General features: G+C 52.3%; 1 protein-coding gene across 2 annotated transcripts in view; it reads right to left on the minus strand.

Annotated features, from left to right (window-relative positions):
- Window positions 1-1,041: 1,041 nt before the first annotated feature.
- The window catches only part of SDK2 (sidekick cell adhesion molecule 2), a 310,850-nt gene continuing 289,720 nt past the window's right edge, over window positions 1,042-22,171 (minus strand). For both annotated transcript variants that reach the window (XM_049861426.1, XM_049861425.1), the window contains 5 exons: window positions 17,500-17,664; window positions 16,859-16,999; window positions 16,489-16,627; window positions 13,662-13,788; window positions 1,042-3,673 (listed from right to left, as the gene is read on the minus strand). In XM_049861426.1, the coding sequence (XP_049717383.1) occupies window positions 3,320-3,673; window positions 13,662-13,788; window positions 16,489-16,627; window positions 16,859-16,999; window positions 17,500-17,664 (926 nt within the window). In that variant the 3' untranslated portion in view covers window positions 1,042-3,319. The remainder of the gene's footprint in view (window positions 3,674-13,661; window positions 13,789-16,488; window positions 16,628-16,858; window positions 17,000-17,499; window positions 17,665-22,171) is intronic.

Here is a 22,171-nt window from a genome sequence, read left to right on the forward strand (position 1 = left end):
GGGAACAGTTTCTCCCACAGTCCTCGGACAGAGCAAGGCAAAGTCAGAGGTGCCAGGTGGTGAGTGTCCTGGTGTGAACCTGCTTTGGTGGAGTCACATGGGCAGGGGCACTGGCATCATTGGTCCAAGAAATCAAAGGTCAGGGAGGCTCCACACCCTTCTAATGTGGTCAGGTGTCTGGGAAGTGGGTCACCTACTCCCCCAGGAGATATGGAAACAAGGGCATAGAGATGTCCTCTGGAAGACTCTAGAGATCCACAGCTGGAGACCTGGGCTTCCAGAGGGGGCTAGGGCTGGTGGAGGCAAAACTCAAGACGGGTGGGTACTGACAACAGATGGGACTTTCACCTTGGACCCAGCCTGACTCCATGGGTCTTTTAAGGGTTCTGGTTTGCATATTCTTCACCCTCTCAGACAACACCTTTGAGCTGCACGCAAGTTGGAGTGACTCAGACTGTCACAAAGGAAAGTGACAGCGTCAGCCGTCAGCAGGGGTTGCAAGTTGCAAAAGCCTCTTTGCAAACATGTGTCCCGTACACATCTGTGTGTGCATGTGTGTGAGCACAGGCATGAACAAGTGCAGTGCCACGTGTGCACATGTGTCTGTGCCTGAGTGAATAACCTGTAGGGGAGGGAGGGTGAGTACCTTAGTGCGTCAGGTGATTCAGCGAAGGCAAAGGAAAACTGGCCTCATGCTCACTCTACACACATACACCATGTTTTTACTCACCCTGCGACCCCCCAAAAGTCCCTCACTGGGCTGGGCTAAAATAATTCCCTAATGCAAACTCGGAACTTTCTTAAATGGTTAAATGCACAGGAGAGAGGAAAAAGGGTGAGGTTGTTAAGAAATAAAAATAAAAAAAGATGAAAGAAAGAGCAACAGCAAGAGCCCTTGCAGCCTGCAGTGGGGGGTGGGCGGGGTGAGGTGGGGGTGGGTGGGGGTGGGTGGGGGTTGGCAGGGGTGGGTGGGGGTGGGCAGGGGTGGGTGGGGGTGGGCAGGGGTGGGTGGGGGGGAGTGAGCTAGCTCCTCCCAGACCCTGAGTGCCCTTACTTGTGGGAGGAACAGAAAACCTCCATTGAGGGGAAGCTGGGGTTTCCCTTTCAAGACCCCCTTAGTGGAGAAACCACAGTTTGGACAGCAGAGCTGGGTCAGCCTGTCTCCTGAGCTGTCTCCAACATTGCTGCACCCCCATTTCCCAGGAGTCCTGGTGACTCCAGAGGAGCCCCTGACACCAGCTTCTATCCCCAGTCAGCATAAGCACATGACCGATTTGGGGTGGGTGGTAGGGAGGGGCCTTCTGTGGCCTCCCCTAACTCTCCTCCTTTCCCACCAAAGCAGGCCAACAGTGCCCACCACCAGCAAGCCCAGCAGGCCCTGTCCTACCCAGGAGCGCAAGCAGTGAGTTTGCTGGGGTCCCCCGGGCCCAGAAAGTTCAGGGAATGGCATAGAAAGTCTCCTCCCTCCCCTCACATCTGGAAGTCTCCAGCTGATAGGAAGAGCCAGGCCACCAGAAGTGGCTTTTTAAAGAGCGTTCCCCGGAGCAGATTGTAAAAGTTTTTCCTCCCATCTGCTATTCTTGTCCCTTGGTCCCAGCTGACCTGCCCCTCTTGGCTGGCTTGGCTGGGCATCTTGGGTGCTGAGTCTGCTTGGGACTGACCTTCCTAAGTGGTGCCTCCCCACTCCTAGCCCACACTAGGCCGAGCCCATCAGGAGGACTTTCATGGGGTTGGGGTATTCTTAAGGAGCCCTGGTTAAAGTGCTCCGCTGCTAACTGAAAGGTCAGTGGTTCAAACCTACCAGCTGCTCCGAGGGAGAAAGATGTGGTAGCCTGCCTCCGTAAGGACTTACAGCCTTGGAAACCCTATGGGGCAGTTCTACTGTGTCCTGTAGGGTCGCTGTGAGTCAGAATCGACTTGACGGCAACAGGTTTGATTTGGAGTGTTCTTCGACTCTGTATGCCAGGTGCTGGGCAAATGGGGAAAACTCTGGGTGCTCCAGACTCTGGATCAAGACTTGGGGTGCTCTTAGGAGGCTGGCAGTGTTTTGGAGATGGAGACCTGGGGGCTGAGACCATGAGGACAGATCTGAACGGGAGAGTGCTTTTTGGCTGGGAGGACCCAACGTCATTTCTGTTGGAGAGGATCTCTAGGCCCTTTTCCTCGCATGTGCCTGGGAGAATGTGTGTGCTTGTGTATGTGTGCATGTGTGTGTGCGTGCATATGTATGTCTGCGTGCACGTGTGTACATGTATGTGTGCATGCATGTGTGTACATGTATGTGTGCGTGTGTGCGTGCATACACACTAGGAGGAAGGTGTCTACCTAGGGGAGCGTGGGTGTTTGCCCAGGTGGCGATCCCTCACCCCTGCTTGGCTCCCCAACCCCAGCAAGCTGAACTTTCTGGTTCTAGCAGTTCCCATTTTCCATCCCCTGGAAGGAGGGGGCAGCTGGTCCCTGGAGTGGAAGAAAAAATCAGAGCTTTATTCTTCCATTCCTGGCTTCCTGCGTTTTCCCCAGTGACCCCCATTCTGCCCCAGTCCAGTCGCCGTACACCTCCACACTCCAGGCTGTGTCTCCCCTGGTCTGTGCTCAGGAAGGTGAATGCAGGTGTGGGCAGCGTTCAGTTGCGGGTATTCTCCCCCAGTCTAGAGGCTCTTTTCCTTGGTTTCACAGTAAAATAGCCTAGGAACACAGCTAGCTAAGCCAATTCTCACCCTTTTGTTTTTCCTGTTTCTAAATGAACTAAATGCTAGGTGAAGAAGCTGAGCAAGAAACTCGAGGGAGGCGGGCCAGGGAGGTTGAAAGGGCAGGGCAGGGGCGGGCAGGGCCAGTAATGACTTGAGGGGGTGGGAGCTAGCAGGGAAGGTGCAGAGAGAGAAGGTGGGGCTTTGGCTCCAGAGATGCCCATCTTTACAGAGTAGCTTCAGCGATGGGCTCAGGACTCTGCACACCCGCTGGAAGGGGCAGTTGGTTGGACTTCCAGAAGCTTCTTCCTTCCTCAATCAGGCCAGTCCTTGGCCCTCTCAGCAGGGGCCTCACTCACTCCGCACCAAGCTTCCCCTCCTCTGCCCAGTTCCTGAAGCAGCAGGAAACCCTATAATCCTCAGGCAGATGACTTTCTGGCCACCACCCCCCCCACAGGCTTTTTCCTCCCTCCTCAACACTGGATTTGCTGACCCTGGAATTGCTGGAAAAATAAATCTGGGCGGTGAACAGCTGACTTGGTTTCTTGGTGCTTTTGTTTTCTGGCAGGCGGTGGAGGGTGGAGGGGCAGAGGGGAGTTTGGTACCATTTCTCTCTTTTTCCTCTTCCAATGTCACACAAACGAAGAAAATCCTGCTATAGGGGCCCGGGAGCCAGGGGCAAGGCTGCTGGGGGGTCGGTAGAGGGTGCTCTGCTGACTCGGGGGGTTAGGGGGGTTCTGGGGCGTTGGAGTCCGACTGGCCTTGGGCCGGAAGAGACTGGCCTGCTGGGTGCTGTTGCTGTTGGCGAGGGTGGTGTGGTCCGGCTCCCCTGAGTCGCTCTCCGTGTAGCTGTACGCCTGGGCCCGGGAGATCCCTTTCTGTTGACGCCGCCACGAGTTGTAATAGGTGGGGTCGCTGATATAGTGGTTGACAAAAGAGTGGGCCTTCTGGTGGTTCGGGTCCACTTCATACTCGCTGTCGCTTCCCTGGGAGTACAGAGAATCAGGGTGTCAGTGGAGTTGACGATAGGTCAGCCAGGACAGAGGCTGGAGAGCACACGGGGCGTGGGTTTGAGTTCCTGCTGGGCTACTCTCAAGCCCTGGTCTGCTGGGCACTCAGGATCCTTCCTGCCAATTGGGTGCGATGCCTTCTCATACCCACCTTCTGGTCATGAATATGAAGTGTCTAGTATAGTGCCTAAGGAGCCCTGGCATGATGGTTAAGCGCTCCGCTGTTAACCAAAAGGTTGGTGGTTCTACCCTACCCAGCTGCCCTAGGGGAGAAAGACCTGGCAATCTGTGCCCATAAAGATTACAGCCTACATCTAGGATACTCTACTGGTCTCACCCCTTCGGGAACAAGGAAGAATGAAAAAAACTAAAGATACAAGGGAAAGATTAGTCCAAAGGACTAATGGACCATATCTACCATAGCCTCCACCAGACTGAGACCAGTACAACGAGATGGTGCCGGGCTACTACCACTGAGTGCTCTGACAGGGATCACAATAGAGAGTCCCGGAGAGAGCTGGAGAAAAATGTACAACAAAATTCTAACTCAAAAAGAAAGACCAGACTTGCTGGCCTGACAGACTGGAGAAACCCTGAGAGTATGGCACCCAGACACCCTTTCAGCTCAGTAATGAAGTTACTCCTGAGGTTCACCCTTCAGCCAAAGATTGGACAGGCCCATAAAACAAAATGAGACCACAGGGGCACACCAGCCCTGGGCCAAGGACTAGAAGGCAGGAGGGGACAGGAAAGCTGATAATAGGGAACCTGAAGTTGAGAAGGGAGAGTGTTGACATGTCGCAGAGTTGTTAACCAATGTCATAAAACAATATGTGTACTAACTGTTTAATGAGAAACCAGTTTGTTCTGTAAACCTTCATCTAAAGCACAATAATTTAAAAAAAAAAAAAAAAGATTACAGCCAAGAGGGAAAAAAAATTACAGCCTAGGAAACCCTATGGGGCAGTTCTACTCTGCCACATGGGGTTGCTATGAGTTGAAAATGGACTCAACGGCACCTAACGACAACAATAACAGCAGAGGGCCTGACACAGAGCCAGTAGATCCTCCATGTGAAGATGCTGAAGACCCAAGTTCTAATCTTGGTTGAGTCTCTGGTTTACTGTGTGGCTGAGCACAAAACCAGAGCCAGGTTACAATCCTCAGAGGCTCCGGACGCCAAAAAAAAAAAATGCTGATGCCCACTCAAGTGCAATCCAAAACAAAAGCAACACGAAGTTAAAAAATAAGCACAAATTATACATGTAAAAGCTGTTAATTGGGTATGTTTTGCTGTGTTTAGTCTCAACAACAACAACAACAACAAAATAAATTATTTAAGAAAAAATAAGTACAACAGGGGACGCTGAGCTTCTGCCAAAACCAAAAAAAGCCCAAACTTGTTGCCAATGAGTCAATTTCAACTCAAAGTGACCCTACAGGACAGAGCAGAACTGCCTCACGGCTTCCCAGAACAGCTAGTGGATTTGAACCGCCGACCTTTTGGTTAGCAGACAAAGCTCTTAGCCACTGAGCTACCAGGGCTCCAAGTTCTGTTAAGAGTGATGGAAAAAATTAGGAATGGTTAATGGTGATAGTTGAACAACATGACTAACATGTTTAAGGTCAGCGAACTGTACCTGTGAAGATGGCTGAGGTAACAAAGGTTTGTTACCCATCTATTTACCACAATTAAAAAAAGAGTAAGTGCAAAATAAAGACAATTGCAAATTAGATAATAACAATAAGGATGACAAAAACCCAAATGAAAAAACCCAACAAATGTCTAACTTTTCACACGATGTGTACTTTGAAACTGCTTTGGGAATATAAAATATGAAATGATTCTTAAAATTGGGAGCTGCTTTGGCACACACTTGTCTGCTTATCAAGGAAATCGACAGAAGCTACAGTCAATCTAGGTTGTATCGCAAAATAGGGCTCGGATCTGTAGTGTGGAGCTAAAAATATCCTGCCGTTCCCCCCACCCCTCTTCCGCCCTCCAAGCTCCCAGGAATGTTTTGAGAACGAATAAGACAACAGATGGGAACGCTCTTGGAACATTCTGGAAGAGATGCATGCTGATTTTAGTCAACTCACAGAGAAATGCAGCTCTGAAAACCCCACCGAGCTCCTTTACCCCTGGTCCAGCTAACGCGCGCTCAGGGACAATAAGCTGATTGTACCAACCTGAGTGATACATACTTCGGGAAGGAACTGCGGCAAGAAACTCCCGTTACCCCAACACAAATGAGCTTGGGAAGATCAGCTATGTCTTGCTTTTGTTGTTGGTAGGTGCTCTCAAGTCGATTTTCGACTCAGAGCGACCCCATTAACAGAGTAGAGCTGCCCCATGGGGTTTTCTAGGCTGTAATCTTTATAGGAGCAGAGTGCCAGGTCTTTCTGCCTTGGAGCCTCTGGGTGGTTTGAACCACCAACCTTTCGGTTAACAGCTGAGCGCTCCTTGTATCCTGCTTTACAGGAAGAGAAAATGGGGACCTGACTTGGCCCAAAGGGTCCCAGCTATGGGAAATGTCACATGCAACTTGTCCTCAGGAACTCCAAACACTTTATACTGCCTAAACCCTCAAGAAAAAGAGCTACAATTTAGAGAACTATAGTAATACCAGCTACCCAAGCATCCAGTCAGGCTGTAGGCTTCTGCTTGCATCACTGTATTTAATTTTCACATCTCTGGGCTGTACGTACTACTGTCATCCCCAGCTTGCAGAGGGGAAAACAAGTGCAGACAAAGTGAGGGTTTTGCCCAAGGAAATGACTGAGCTGAGGCTTGAACCCAGAGCAGCCTGATTTTCTAAAGCCCATGCAGGCTAGGGGTCACAAGCTGCTAATTAATGAAAGCCCCGTGCTTCCACTGGGGATTAGACAGCCTGCAGCAGCGGCAGATCTGCTAATTTAGGTTCTCTGGTCTCTCCCTGCCCCCTCCTCACCCCTCTACTATCCCAGCCACTCCCCTTACCACCCACCACCACCCCCAGCAAGCCCACCTCAATCTTTCAGTGCTGCCCAAGACAATGGGAAACCCCTCTGTCGGTCCACTGCCTCCCCACCTCCCCCATGACGCAGCACAATACAAGCCCCTTTCTTTGCCTGCTTCCCAGCTGCAGGCCAGGAGGCGACAAAGGGGGACACGGGGGAGACACCGTATGCCAGGGGTAGGGAGGGGGCTGGGTGGAGGGGTGGGCACCTGATGCCTGGGGCTGAGGTGAGGCTGGCCCAGGGGCTGGCGAGGTCTGAGTGAGGTGTGGGTGCCATGAAGGGGGTCAGAGTCCTTCCATCCAGGAGCAGTGAGGGGGGTAGGTGTGGCGGAGATGAAAGAAAGGGGGTCTCCCACAGTCTTCCCAACAGGCTGAGTCTCTCTGTTAGGCCACCGCTAATTGGCCTGAACAGCTGCTTTATGTGGCTGTTGGAGAACAGTGGTGTGAGGGGTCTACTCTAACTTGGGATCAAGAACCTAACATCTTCCCAGGGGGTCTAGAATTGCAGCTGCCCCAGGTCCCCAGGCTTGGCGAGGACCCTGAGATCACAGGGTCCCACCCCAGAGATGATGAGTCTCAGGGTCAGAGGTGGCTGTGGGCTGGTGAAGGGAGCATCAAGTTCAAGTTCCACCTCTGGGCCTTGCCAGCTAGTAGGTGTGGACCCATCCCTTACATTCTCTCAGCCTCAGTATCCTTGTCTGTAAAACGGGGCCATGCCCTGCCCCAGCGCTTCACAGGGTAAAATGAGCTTGGTATGTGCGAGTTGTGAAAGGCAGCGTTAGGGCGACAGGGAGGGTCGGCCTCAGCCTTGTGGGGAGGGGCAGAGATGGAGAGGGAAGCCTCAAAGCCACCCTGGGAGGCTGTGGGGGACATGAGGAGGGCCAGGGAGGAGGGAGGCTGGCTCAGTGCTTGGCAGCTGGGAAGGGAGAAGAAAGTTCAAATGGAGGCCCCCATCACCCTCCACACATATACACAGAGGCTGGGGGAGGATGTGACGAGTTTGGGGGCAGGTTGGGAGTGGGCTTCTCTGGTCCTCCTGGGGGCCAGAGCCCAAAGCCCATTAGTCCAAACCCTCACCCTCCCACTGGCTGCCATTTGTGGAGCATGGACCCCTCATGCCACGGAGTCTGTGGGCAGAATTTCTCATGGTGGGGACGGGGAGGGGGAAGCAAGCAAGGCAGAGCTAGGAGCCACAGAAAGCCGGCACCCTGGGGGTGGGGGGCAGGGCGGGAGGCGTCTCGTCTGCCCCTTCCCCAGCTCTCCACAGCCCAAGGAGGGGGTCTCTGCCTCAGCCACGACTGTGCCTGCCTCCATCTCCAGGAACATCTGTTTCTTTTCGAGGTGGGGGTGGGGTGAGAAGAGAAGAAAGCAAGTGAGGGGGACCAGGAGCCCTCTTCTGGCTTCCAACTCTCCGCGGCCCTCGGTAATTGAATGCAGCTTCCCTGTAACAAGTCACACAAAGGGGGCCTTTCACGTCAGCCCCACAGGCCCCCAAGCCATCAGGCGACTGCTGCAGCTCCCAGGCCTCTTAACAGCCCCTCAAAGCCACTCACTGAGCAATTATTGGGGGTCTGCAGAGGGGGAGCACAGACTCCAGCCTGGTGATCAGAGTGCGGAGGGGGCCAGTAGGAGGAGGACCCAGGAGAAAAGAGAGAAACAAAAAGAGGGAGCCACGAATGCCTTTTTGCTTTTCTGTTCATCTCCGGTGGTGCTGAATAAATGCACCAAGGAATGAATGACCGAATGTCACAGACAGCAGACCCAGGTGCCACACAGGTGTGAGGGTGTAGAGGCACTGCGGCATGGGGGCTGGGCCCCAGGTCAGGGCTCTCCCCCACGCACTAGCCTAACCTCACTCTACCTTGTTGTCTTTTTCTGAAAATGGCCATTCCACCCGCAGTGCTCCACCAGCGACTCCCAGGATAACCACTTACTGTGGAGCTGACCCCGACTCACGGCAACCCCGTGTGCACTGGAGTACAACTGTGCTCCACAGGGTTTGCCGTGGTTGATTTTTCAGAAGTAGATCACCAAGCCTTTCTTCTGAGGTGCCTCTGGGTGGACTCAAACCTATCTATCGCCTTTTGGTTTGCAGCCAGGTGTGTTAACTGTTTGTACCGCCCAGGTACTCCTAGGAATCTGAGGATTAAGTGGTTCCTGGGAGCCTGGTGGCACAGAAGCTGTTAACCAAAAGGTTGGCAGTTTAAATCTACCAGCTGCTCCTTGAAAACCCTATGGGGCGGTTTTACCCTATCCTATAGGGTCGCTACGAGTCGGAATCCCCTTGACGGCAACAGGTTTGGTTTTTTAATTTTTTTTGACCTCTGTCTGGAACCCCCGACTCCCACCCTTGTGCCCTCTCAGCGAGAGGGAGTCCCCCCCTCCCATGTGTATCTCTAGCCTGGCACCCCCAGCCATATTACGTCCTTTCTCACGTCTTATCATGTGTGTTTGTTTATAAACAGGACTGACTTTTTGTTTATTACCACGTCATAGGAAAACGGCTGGGCAGATTTTCTGGAGAGTGAGTTTTGGGTGGTCTGATTTAGAACATAAGCCAGATGGCATAGGCGAAACTCATGTAGAAGATCTGGGGTGGGGGCCCCTTAAAAAGACAGGCAGTCGTTTTCTCTTGAGCAGCTGAAAGTGGGGGGCCCAGGTCTGTGTGGCTGCTGACCCAAAGGGACAAATGTCACACCAGGAAAGCCAGCAGCAGCATTTACTGTAAGCCCCACGTTGAAAGTCACACGGTGGATGCCCGGAATTCTAGAAACTGAACTGTGGGCTGCTTCTCATATGGGTGAGTGAGCAGCAGCAGGGTTTACTTATTTGCATTTATAACAAGGGCCTCAGAGAGAAGCCAGCTGCTCTGGCTCCAAGTCTGTCCCCTCCAGCCCCCGGCAGCTCCTGGGAGCAGGGCCATGTCATGGTCACCTCTGTCCCCAGCACGGGTCAGAGTACTGGCTCAAAGAACGAGTGTTGAGGAGAAGCTGGCATCTGCTCCTTCCTCTGCCCTTGGCAGACAGTGATGTCCAGGTCTCCCTAGCCACTAAGGTACAAACACCACTCTGATCCCTGACCCCGGAGCACAGAGGGGAGGTGGGACAACAAAGGTGGAAGCACATTTAATTTACTCCTTATAACAGCTCCTTTGGGATAAACTCTACTACCTGCATTGTGTAGGGGCCCTGGTGGTGCAGTGGTTAAAGTGATGGACTGCTAACCAAAAAGTCAGCGGTTCGAAACAGCTAGTGGCTCTGCAGGAGAAATACGTGGCAGTCTGCTTCTGTGGAGATTTACAGCCTTGGAAACCCTATGGGGTGGCTATGAGTTGGAATCCACTCCACGGCAGTGGGTTTGGGTTTGGTTTGCATTGTGCGGATGAAGGGCTAGGAAGCTCAGAGAGCCCGAAGGACCCCTCCCATCAGACAGCCACTACAGGGCAGAGCTGAGATTCAAACCCAGGACTGCCAGCTCCAAGGCCTGTGTATTTAACTACAACAATGTACTACTTTGCAAATGAGCGTGTCTGACTTCAAAGGGGCCCTCTGAGGAGACAGAACAATCATCCCATTGATTCCATTGTCCAAAGCTGCTTGGGAACCACTTTAGTGCTTCTAGCACTTTCCTTGGAGTGCATTCATTGGTAGCTTGTCTTTGTTCTTTGAGGATGGGCTTGAGTTAAAAAAAAAAAAAATAAGGCCACAGTATTTGTTGCCAAGTGCGCCAAGCTGGAGAAGTGAAGTGTGTTATGGTCTTCTTGATTGTCTCATTAGTGGGTTCTGAAGGTCTTTCTAGAAAGATCTGTAGGCTGTGGGTGGGGCTTCCCAGTTCAGGCTGTATTAGAACCGAGGGGTCGAGCCTGACTATGCGGTAGACGCCCGAGTTCAGGGTCTGGCGCTGAAGTTTGGGAGCTGGAATCCAGGCTTGTACTTTCTGGCCATTCCACCTGGGACAACTTACATAACCTCTCTGAGCCTCAGTTTCCTCATCTGTACAAAAAAGACAGCACTCGTGCCTGCCCCCATATGGTTGCTGTGAAGACATAATATGATATTGCAGCTCTTGGTGGGGTGGGTGTCATTATCATGGTTATTTTGAAGGGGCCACACTTCTCTGAACGTGTGAACTTTGGTGTTGGTCAAAAAGGATAAGGACTTTCCGACCATGAATCTCAGCTTCTCTACCTGGCTAGCCTACACTCAGTCTTCAGTCTATTCAGGTTGATTAGCTTCCCCAATGACCTTTCATTCTTTCACAAACATCTGTAGAGTGTCCACTTACCAGGTGTTGTGGATACAGCAGTCATCTAAACTGTCCAACTGCTTTAATGGAACCCAACCCAGTCCCAACCCCAACCACCCCAAACCCTATAGGCAGGGTCCTAGCACCAGGGCTGTGGTCAATTGTCCCTGATAGGGCACTTGAGCATTGTGCTGTGACAACCACCTTCCAGAGCCTGCAATATTTTCTCTATCTATGCCTTCTCACAGGAGCGACTGGCTCCAAGTTCCTATGGAAACAATACCCAAATGATGGGCTCCTTCTGAACAACTCAGACCAACTGGCTAAGTAAGAGGGGATTCCTGGCATTCTTTGCCCACTGTGGGGCAACTTCTGAAGCAGGATGATCCTGGGTACAGGCATTCTTCTCCCAGCAGCTTATTCAAGGCTGGGGGACCTCTGGCATGGCCTCGAGGGACCAACTCTGTCCTGTGTGAGGGTCCTCCAGAGCCACAAAAAGCTCTTGAGATAGATTCTGTGCTTGGGGGCCTTACTTACCAAAAGGTTGGTGTTCAGCCAATGACAGTGGACTAATAATGTGCTCTAAAGAAAGTTCCACCACCCGTTTGTGGTGGCTTGTGTGTCGCTATGATGCCAAAGTATGCCATTGGTATTTCAAATACCAGCAGGGTAACCCATGGTGGACAGATTTCAGTGGAGCTTCCAGACTAAGACAGACTAGGAAGAAAGGCATGGCGATCTATTTCCGAAAATTAGCCAACGGATCACAACAGAAAATTGTCTGATACAGAGTGATACAGAGCTAGAAGATGAGCCCCCTGGGTTGGAAGGCACTCAAAATACATAATAGTCACAACAATGGACTCATACGTACGATCATGAAGCTGATGCAGGACCAGGCAATGTTTTGTTCTGTTGTTCACGGGGTCGCCATGAGTTGGGCCAAGTCAACAGCAACAAACAACAACCACATAGGTTAAGGGCAGCCAGCCAGAGCAACACAGGAGCTTCTCTGCTAGTTGTCTTCTCTGCTGTCTCCACAGACAGGGGCGTGGCTCCAGGGGCCCTATATAACCGTTCTATACAGAGTCTGGACACGGAGTCCCCTTTGCCTTTTTGAATCTTAGCTTGAATCAATCTAAACTCTCATCACCAACTTTGGGGGAAAGAAACAGAAACCACACTTCGGGGAAATGACCTAGACCTCTATGCCCTGGTCACGTGAGTTTCTAGTATCTATGTGGCTGCAGGAAGGAAGTACGGCCAGAATGTTCCTTTGAAGGGAGGATGGCGAGACTCCGTCTCACATACTTTGGACATGCTATCAGGAGGAACCAGTCTCTGGAGAAGGACGTCATGCTTGGTAAAGTAGTGGGTCAATGAAAAAGAGGAAGACTCTCAACAAGATGGATTGACACAGTGGCTGCAACAATTCGCTCAAGCATGTCAACGATTGTGAGGGTGGCGCAGGACTGGGCAGTGTTTCCTTCTGTTGTACCTGGCGTCACTATGAGTCAGAACTGACTCAACGGCACCTAACAACAGCAACAATGTGGCTGCAAAGGAATCCGTGGATGGCACAAACTGTTAAGTGCTCTTGACTACTAGCCGAAAGGTTGGCGGTTCGAACGGACCCAGATGTGCCTTGGAAGACAGGCTTGGTGATCTGCTTCCTAAAGGACACAGCCTTGAAAACCCCATGAAGCAGTTCTACTCTGCACATACGGGGTCACCATGAGTCAGAATCAATTCACAGCAACTAACAACAACAACTTGTGGCTGCAAAGAGTTAAAAACGCACAAAAAGACCACATAACCTGAAATTTTGGAGGTTCATAGCAGCTTTGTCCCCCCACTAATTCCCTGCGTAAACCAGGCTAAGGCTGGATCTCTTTCCCTTGCCAGCTTAGGGCCAGCCTCCCGGCTTTGCTAAGCCCACTAGTAACCCTGGAGCTGTATTTAACGTGAGAGGCCCTCAGCCTCACGGCCTAATTCCAGGCTTCCTGGCACTTCCCACTGGGCCAAGAGCCCTGCTCCCTGCTGTCACCTCTTCCTCTTCTTCCTCTCCCAGGACTGGGCAGAAAGGCCCAGGGTGTGGGACACAGTGCCCTTTCAGGGCCCCTTCCTGGGCAACCACCAGGCTTAGCCAAGGCTGGGAGGGTGGGGGTGGGCGGTGGTAATGTGGCATCATTGGAACGTACTCACTCCCCCAACCCAGCCTAGGGCAAAGTGTCCCCGAGTGACCCACATACTCTAGAGCTCTGAGTTGTCTAGACACACCATCGCCCTTCTTGATAGAAGAGCCGATGTTGAATGAGTGGTTGCCACGTGTCAGGCCATTTTGTGCATCTCAGCGAATCCTTGTCACGGCCCCATGATAGCACCCACGATTATCCCTGCCCTGTCTGCAGATGGAGAAACTGAGGCTCAATGAGGTTACACAGCACACCCAGGACCCCTGGCTCACTAGCACTGGGCGCAAACTTTTAGCAGAACTTGGGAGATGGCAGCTGTTTATACATGACTTCTGGGTAGTTTCTTGAGCTCCCCAGGTCTTTGCTGCCCTGAGGCCTGCTGGGAAAGGAGGTGAGGAAGCCCATTGGCTGAGCTGCCTGTGCAGGCCCAGGCTGACAGCCCCCATCCTTCACTGTCCCCTCACCCCTCTGTGGAGGGGCGGCTCATCCCCTGTGTGGGGCACGCAGGCCCTTCCAGCCCCTCACCTGAGAGTCAGAGATTTCCGAGGGCTTCTCTGTCAGGCTGCTGCTCTCGGCCGGGATGAGGTCGTTGTACTTGGTGACATCCTCGTCTGAGTAGTGGAGGCTGCCTGGGCTGGGCCGCGGAGGAGACCTAGGGAGAGTGGGGCCAGTGAGGGTGAGAGAGGGCCCCCCTCAGAGCAGCCCCCTGGCTGGAAGTGCCACCTTGGGCACCTGAACTCTCCTGAGCCCGGGGAAGTGAGGGTGAAGACCCTGAGCAGAAGAGCCGGCAGGGCAGGCTCCCGGGGTTCCTGGGCAGACAGCCTGCAGCAGTCTCTCCACTCTAGGTCCGTCTCCTTCCTGTGTCTGCTCTCCCTACAGCCTTGGAGAGAGAGGCCTTGGGGTGGGGGCCTTGCCTGTGGAGGGTGGGGGGAGGGTTCAGGGTGTTGGAGGCCCAAGGACCAGCCCAGCTAACCTCCAGGGAAAAAGTGGGGGGTGCCATGATTCTCAAGTTGTGTTTCCAGGGCCACCTCACTGGAGCTACTTAGTGGTGACTGTTACAAAGCAGATTTCTGCTCCCCGCCCCCAGTCAGATTTCCAGGTGAGGCCTGGGTACCTGCCCCACAGACAAGCTCCCCAGGTAATTCTTACACTCACAAGGGAGTTTTCCAAAGAGCTAGCACAAAGGGCTAGGAGAAAACCACTCCTCCTAAGTTGCTCAGAGACCAGAAACGCTCCCTGGGGCTAAGCCACACCCCAGCTCTTGACAATCAGGCCTGTGCGGTTCCCAGTGGATAGGGTCAGGCATCTGAGTCACGGAACAGAGACACCCCCAGGACGGGGGCCTTGGGCACTGGGCAGCCCCAGGCTGCACTAGAGGCCTCTTTCCTGAGCCCTGGGAAGCAAGGGTGAGGACAGTGGGCAGAGAAAGCAGTGGGGCAGGCTCCCGGGGTCCCTGGGCATGTGGCTGGGGTCCTCCACGACTCTGCTGCTTGTGTCTCTCAGAATAGGGTGTAAGGAGCCAACATGGCCCAGTGCCCGGCGTGCCAGCACATGCCCCATACCTCCCATGAAGGTTTCCTAAGAGTGTGGCTCTGAACCCCAGACGCCCTGCCGGCAACCCGCGGTGGTTGCCTGCAAAAGTGCTGCTCAGAGAGCAATCCTGTGGCCTGGGAACATGTTACGAGCAGCCCTCCTGCCACCAACTTTTCTCTCTTTTCATAGTGCCATCGAGTTGATTCGGACTCATAGTGACCCTACAGGACAGAGTAGACCTGCCCCACCGGGTTTCCAAGTAGTGGATGGTGGATTCGAACTGCTGACCTTTTGGTTACTGACCAAGCTTTCAACCACTGTGCCACCAGGGTTGCATGCCACCAACTAAGCCCTTGCAATATATGTGCGCTGCTTTTACGCCCATCGACAAGCCACATCCCTTGGACTTCAACATAAACAAACCAAAGCACAACAATGCCAGATGTAGCTCATATAGCCGTGACAGGCACATATACGACCTTGAGAGGAGGGAGGAATGGGGTGCCAGGCTAATACAGGGCGATGGGGGGCTTGGCAGTGTCCAGGGTGAGGCCTGGAGCCTGGGGTTGGTGTGTGCCAGCAGGGAGGGATTTCTGTGTATATACAGTGGTGTAGGCGGCCTTCTGGTGTGTACGCTGTGGGTGTGAGGGCAGGGAGGGGTGGGAAGGATGGTGAGACCATCCTGAAAGCCCCTTGTTGCATGTGGCAGGGCCCTGGAGCCAGCCTGGCGGGACTGCTGTGGCCAGGTGGGGCCCGGCTGGGCCGGCATGGCGGCCTCAAACGGCCCTTTCTTTGGAAGACTAGCTTTGGCGCGGGATGAGAGCTCAGCCTGGCAGGCCTGTGTTGCTGCCCCTCCCTCTTTCCTCCTGATGAACACACACATCGCTTCTACCCTCAGCGCCAGAGACAGAGGCGCTTTGTGTGCTGGGCCTGGGAGAGGCGACTCCCCCTGCAGCCTCCATGGATGAGGCTTGAATATTAACAGGGGCTGAGGCTGGAGACATAGCCCCTTTGGAACAGCCCCCCAGTCTCTCTGGAGCCCCTGGAACACAAAACTGCTATGCCACATCAGGTGAGGGCCAGGCAGGCCCCAGCAGCTGCCCCGTCGTTGGAAATGGGCAGCCTGGCCAGCCACAGGGCTTGACTGCAGGCTTGTTCCTTTCCCTGTGGCTCCTTTCAGAGCCTGCCCTTTGAGGGTAATGCTGAGAGTAGGGCCTTGAGGGTGAGTGGGAGGAGACTGAGAACAGGTATAAATAAGGACCCAGAGAGAAGGCTTCTATGCTGTAGAGTGCCCCTTCTTTCCTGGATGAGGAGGAGGAGGGCAGGTAGGTGCTAGGTAAGAACGGGGGCAGAATCCCACCCTCTCTCACCCTGGTGTCTGCCCAGTCTACTTTGGCTGGGTCCATCTTGCCTTTGGGGCAAATGACCATCAGGGCAACAGCCCTGTGACCAGGGGCAGCTGACTTCAAACAGCAGTTAGTTGGTTTGCAAAATTTTGAAAGTTATTTGAATTCTGTTGTCATTGGTGGGAGCCCTTTGTATCCACTTCCCAGCGGCTTTCCCCCTTGTGTGTCCTTGCCCCTGGGCTGAGGCCAGGTCTGGTATGACCAGTACAAGCCCCTGGTAGTACTGCCCGGGCCCGCCCGTGTCTTCCTGCTGACCATTCCCAGTCCCTGAACTTGAAAGCTGTTTCCCAGGACATTTAAGATAAAGTGGTCTCTCAGGCCCTCCCCAGCATTCTCTACACCCGGACACTGCTGGGCCCAGCCCTGAAACCTCCAGCCTTGGCCCCCTACCACCCAAGCAGGGGCCCCACTACCTGGTGTACAGGCCATTCTTTCGGCAGAAGGAGTTCTTGACGGAGAGCCGGCGGTTGTTGAGTTCCAGGGCGGGAAAGCTGCTTTCATCCAAGCTCATCATCTCCCCATGGCCTAGTGCACCGGACTTGGCATTGTTCCCTGGGCGGAAGGATGCCCAACCAGTCGCTCCACTCTGTTCTTTCAGACCATGTGGCTCCTGGCCCCCACCCCGCACTACCCCTATCCGGCTGGGCTACCGCTCTTTCTCTCGTTAGAGTTGAGCCCCAAATAGGAGACTGAGATTGTGTGTAGGTCCCCTAGGTTACCCCATCCATCAGAGCAGATGGATGCCCAGGAGAGAGAGGACTCCCCTTTGGCAAAGGTGCTCACCCGAGTCCGTCTTCTTGGCATACTTCTTGCTCTGGCCTCGAATGATGAGCACAAAGACCAGAAGCAGGATGAAGATGAGGCCGACGAGGGCAATGACCACCAAGAACCACCACTCCTCGTAGAATGGGTTGGCTTTCTGGGCTGGAACATGGATGGGGTGTCAGGCCCAGGGTTCTCAGCCCCCTCCTGCCTCTAACCATCCCACTCCACCTGGGACGCTACCAACTGCTCACAGTTTATGGGTAGGCTGGTTCTGTGCTCACTGAACAAGGCAGAACCTAAGATAAACTTGGTAAGGACAGCTTCAGGTTAAGTGGCTGCCTGGAGTGGTGTTTTGAGAAGGGTCTGAGATGGCTTCTAGGCTCATTAGGAAAGAGTTCTGGGATTGATTAGTGATGTCTGCCCAGACACAGGAAGGAGGAGTGGTAGCACGCTTGCTATATATATATATTTTTCTCGCCAGCCCTAACCTGGGGACTACCTTGATAAAAAAAAAAAAAAAAAAAAACCTTGATAGCAGACCCAAATTTTCATGGGAAAGGTGTAGTTTGGACAATGAATTTTGGTCCCCACCCCAGTGCCTCTGTGTTCCATGCCTCACCATGCCCCCAACCTGTGCATCCCTTGACCCACAGCTGTACCTGGTACAGACTGGGAGGGGCTGCTGGGGGTGCCAAAGCCGTAGTCGTTGACCGCAATGACCCGGAAGTCGTAGCTCACACCTGGCTTCAGGATGTCCATGCTGAACGTATAGGAGGTCACCTCCTTGGGGATGTCCTTGATGAGGATGTCCCAGAGCCCCTCGTCTGCAAGACCCAGAGAGGGAGGCACCTGTGAGGGGGAGTCTCACCCCACCACCCCAATCCTAAGGTTGCTCCCCGAGGGCAGGCCCTGTCTGGTCTGCCCTGTTCAAAAGTGGCTCTCCAGTGCTCGGACCAGACTGAGTTCTCAGTAAAATTTTTTTTTTAATGACATGCCTTTTGAAGCGCCTGACCCTTTTATTCTTTTTTATTAAAACATTTCTTCAACTGGTCCCAACCCACCTGGAGCAAAGGAGAATGAAGAGCACCAAAAACACAAGGCAACTATTAGCCCAAGAGACAGAAAGGGCCACGTAAACCAGAGACTCCATCAACCTGAGACCAGAAGAACTAGATGGTGCTTGGCTACCATCAATGACCGCCCTGACAAGGAACACAACAGAGAGCCCCTGATGGAGCAGGAGAAGAGTGGGGTGTAGAAGAACTCAAATCCTAGTAAAAATACCAGACTTAATGGTCTGACTGAGACTGGAGGGACCCCAGAGGACATGGCCCCCAGACTCTCTGTTAGCCCAGAACTGAAACCATTCCCAAAGCCAACTCTCAGACAAAGATTAGACTGGACTATAAGACATAAAACGATACTCGTGAAGAGTGTGCTTCTTGACTCAAGTAGATACACGAGACTATGTGGACAGCTCCTGTCTGGAGGTGAGATGAGAAGGCAGAGGGGGACAGGAGCTGGTTGAATGGACACGGGAAATCCAGGGTGGAAAGGAGTGCGTTGTCACATTATAGGGAGAGCAACCAGGGTCACATAACAATGTGTGTATAAATTTTTGTATGAGAAACTAACTTAAACTGTAAACTTTCACTTAAAGCTCACACACACAAAAAATCTGTAAAACATTAAAAAAATGTACACTGTGCAGAAAATAACACAACCAACCCAATACGCCTACTCCTCACTTATCAACTATCCCATTATCTGACATCTCGAATTCACAACAATAGTAAAAACTCTACTATCCGACTATTTTGTGCATTAATGACATATGCCTGGCAGTAACCCTTTCATGACCAGTGGGACAAACAGCACCCACCTACATTTCCTGATTTTTGGATCCAGAGAGACATATGTGTTCCACATAATATTTTGTGATCTGATGTGGTCATCCTCCATTTTCACATGTCAATTTTCGCTAAAGACCTAGTCTTTGGAATCTAACCACATTGATAGGTGGAATCTAACCACCATCCATCCAATGTTGTTGTTGTGAGCTGCCATTGAGTTGACTCATGGTGACCCTGTGCACAACAGAACAAACTGCTGCCCAGTCCTGTGCCATCCTCGCGATCGGTGCCATGGATTGAATTATGTCCCCCCAAAAATATGTGTATCAACTTGGTTAGGCCATGATTTCCAGTATTGTGTGGTTGTCCTCTGTTTTGTCGTTGTAATTTTATGTTGAGAGGATTAGGGTGGGATTATAACACCACTCTTACTCAGGTCATCTCCCTGATCCAAGGTAAAGGGAGTTTCCCTGGGGTGTGGCCCACACCACCTTTCATCTCTCAAGAGATAAAAGGAAAGGGAAGCAAGCAGAGAGTTGGGGACCTCATACCACCAAGAAAGTAGCACTGGGAGCAGAGCACATCCTTTGGACCTGGGCTCCCTGCGCCTGAGAAGTTCCTCGACCATGGGAAGATTGAGGACAAGGACCTTCCTCCAGAGCTGACAGAGACAGAAAGCCTTCTCCCGGAGCCAATGCCCTGAATTTGGACTTGTACCCTACTAGACTGTGAGAAAATAAATTTCTCTTTGTTAAAGCAATCTACTGGTGGTGTTTCTGTTATAGCAGCACTAGATGACTAAAACAATTGGTGACAGATTGCGATCCATAGGGTTTTCATTGGCTGATTTTCGGAAGTAGATCACCAGGCGTTTCTTCCTAGTTCATCTTAGCCTGGAAGTTCCACTGTTCAGCATCATAGCAACACTCAAGCCTCCACTCACGGATGCATGGTGGCTGCACATCAGGTACACTGGCTGGGACTTGAACGTGGTGGGTCTCTCACATAGATGAGTGGTGGATGGTGAAAACTCCACCATTGAGCCACCAGTACCGTGGAGAATATCCAGAGAACAGACAGAGCGTGCAGGGCTTGTGTGGGCAGGTCTCTAGTATGACTCTTGCCCTCGTATAATCCATGTGCTCCCCTCCCCTGAGTGTTGGTGGAAACTGAGCATGGTAAAATATCACTCTTGTGATTATGCTGCATTAAATGGCACGAGGAGATTACCCAGGTGGGCCTACTTTAACCACAGGAGCCCTTTAAAAGCAGATGGCTTCCTTTGGTTGATGGTGTAAGGAGTCAGAGAGATTTGCAGCAAGGGAAGGATCCAACGTGCCATTGCTGGCCTTGAAAACGCATCGACCACACCCCCAAGGAACGGTGGGCGGCTCCAGAGCCCAAAGTCGTCCCAGGCATGGAAACAGGGACCTCAGTCCTAAAACTGCAAGGAACCAAATTCAGCCAACACCAGTGAGCTTGGAAGAGGACCCTAGGCCCCGGTGGGAGCTGCAGCTGGGCTGACACCTGAATTTTAGCCTGGTAAGACCCTGAGTAGAGGACTCAGCCATGCCTCGATGGACTTCCGGCCCACAGTGCTGTGAGCTGATAAATGGGCGCTGTTTTAAGCCTCTCAGTTTGTGGGGATTTGTTATGCAGCAATATAAAACCGAATACAGTGCTTTCCTTTCCACTCACGTATCTGTACTTTAGAGTCCTAGTGGCACAAACGGTTAAGTACTGAGCTGCTAGCTAAAGGTTGGTGGTTCGAAGTCCCGAGGTGGGAGAAAGACCTGGCGATCTGCTCCTGTAAAGATCATAGCCAAGAAAACCGTATAGGGTAATTCTACTTTGTAACACATGGGGTCCATATGAGTCGGAAATGACTTGGTGATATACAATAACATTATACACACACACACATTGAAAACACATACATACAGTAGTGGCATCAGTCAAAAATAAGCAGGCATTTTTTTTCAAACAGCAGCAGGGGGATTTGAGTTGGGTGAGAGGGTTTGGTCAAGTTGCCTGGATTTGACTGGGCAGTATGGATTACACCTCAACATAAAGAAAACAAAAATGCTCACAACTGGACCAATAAGCAATATCATGATAAACAGAAAACAGATTGAGGTTGTCAAGGATTTCATTTTACTTGGATCCACAATCAACACCCATGGAAGCAGCAGTCAAGAAATCAAAAGACGCATTGCAATGGGCGAATCGCTGCAAAGGACCTCTTTAAAGTGTTGAAAAGCAAAGATGTCACCTTGAGGACTAAGGTGCGCCTGACCCAAGCCATGGCATTTTCAATCACCTCCTATGCATGCGAAACCTGGACAGTGAATGAGGAAGGCCAAAGAAGAATTGAATTGTGGTGTTGGAGAAGAATATTGAATATACCATGGACTGTCAAAAGAAAGAACAATCCGTCTTAGAAGATATACAAACAGAATGCTCCTTAAGAACAAGGATGAGAGGCTACATCTCACATACTTTGGACACGTTATCAGGAGGGATCAGTCCCTGGAGAAGGACATCATGCTTGGTAAAGTACAAGGTCAGCGGAAAAGAGGCAGACCCTCAAAGAGGTGGACTGACACAGTGGCTGCAAAAATGAGCTCAAGCATAGCAATGATTGTGAGGATGGCGCAGGACCAGGCAGTGTTCGTTCTGTTGTGCATAGTGGTTGCTATGAGTTGGAACCAACTTGATGGCACCTAACAACAACAACAACAAGGTTTTTTTTTTTTTAGGAGCAGAGATCAGAGGAGACAGAGGGACTGTAAAGGGCTGGAACGTTCCATGGCTTCCACTTGGGAGGACTCCCCATCTGTTCTCCATACCATGTGGCCCCCAACACCCCATCCTTTGAGTTCCTAAACCTCCTTTCAGGCCCTTTGTCTGGAGCTCTCCCCATGGGACATAATTCACCCTCACCCCATTGAAAAAGAGCAGCTACGGGTTGCTCACGCCAGAGAAGAGGCAGGGGGCTGCCAGAGCCCAGTGGTCATCCATCACAGTGACTGGGAGGCTGGAGGGACCCTGGCCAGATGCCCCGGGGGGAACCCATGGCAGGGAGCCGGCCTGATCTTAGAGAAAGGAAGTCTTCCTGCGTGTGTTAATGGAGGCAGAGGTGGAACCAAACTTTCAAGCCACTTTGGCTGGTCAGGTCCCCTCTTCACCTGGGTCAGGGTCCATAGGTTTCAGAAAGACCTCCCATGGGCTGAGCCCACAGTCCTCCATTCCACAGCCTGTTCCAGGAGGTGCCCCATGGGTCCTCGGGGCTGTTGCTGCCATGGAGCAAAAGACCACTCCACCGAGTCTCCGTGTCCGCCAGTCCCAGCACTCCTGCCTCGCCTCACCATACTTCCTCGTCTTTCCATTTCTGAGCTCCTTCTGGCAGGAGCCGCTTTGTGAGCTTGGAGGTTTGCTTCCCCAGCTCCAGCTCGGCCCTTCCTGGAGGCTGATGGGC

This window comes from Elephas maximus, chromosome 19 (assembly GCF_024166365.1).
Source record: "Elephas maximus indicus isolate mEleMax1 chromosome 19, mEleMax1 primary haplotype, whole genome shotgun sequence".
NCBI lineage: Eukaryota > Metazoa > Chordata > Mammalia > Proboscidea > Elephantidae > Elephas > Elephas maximus.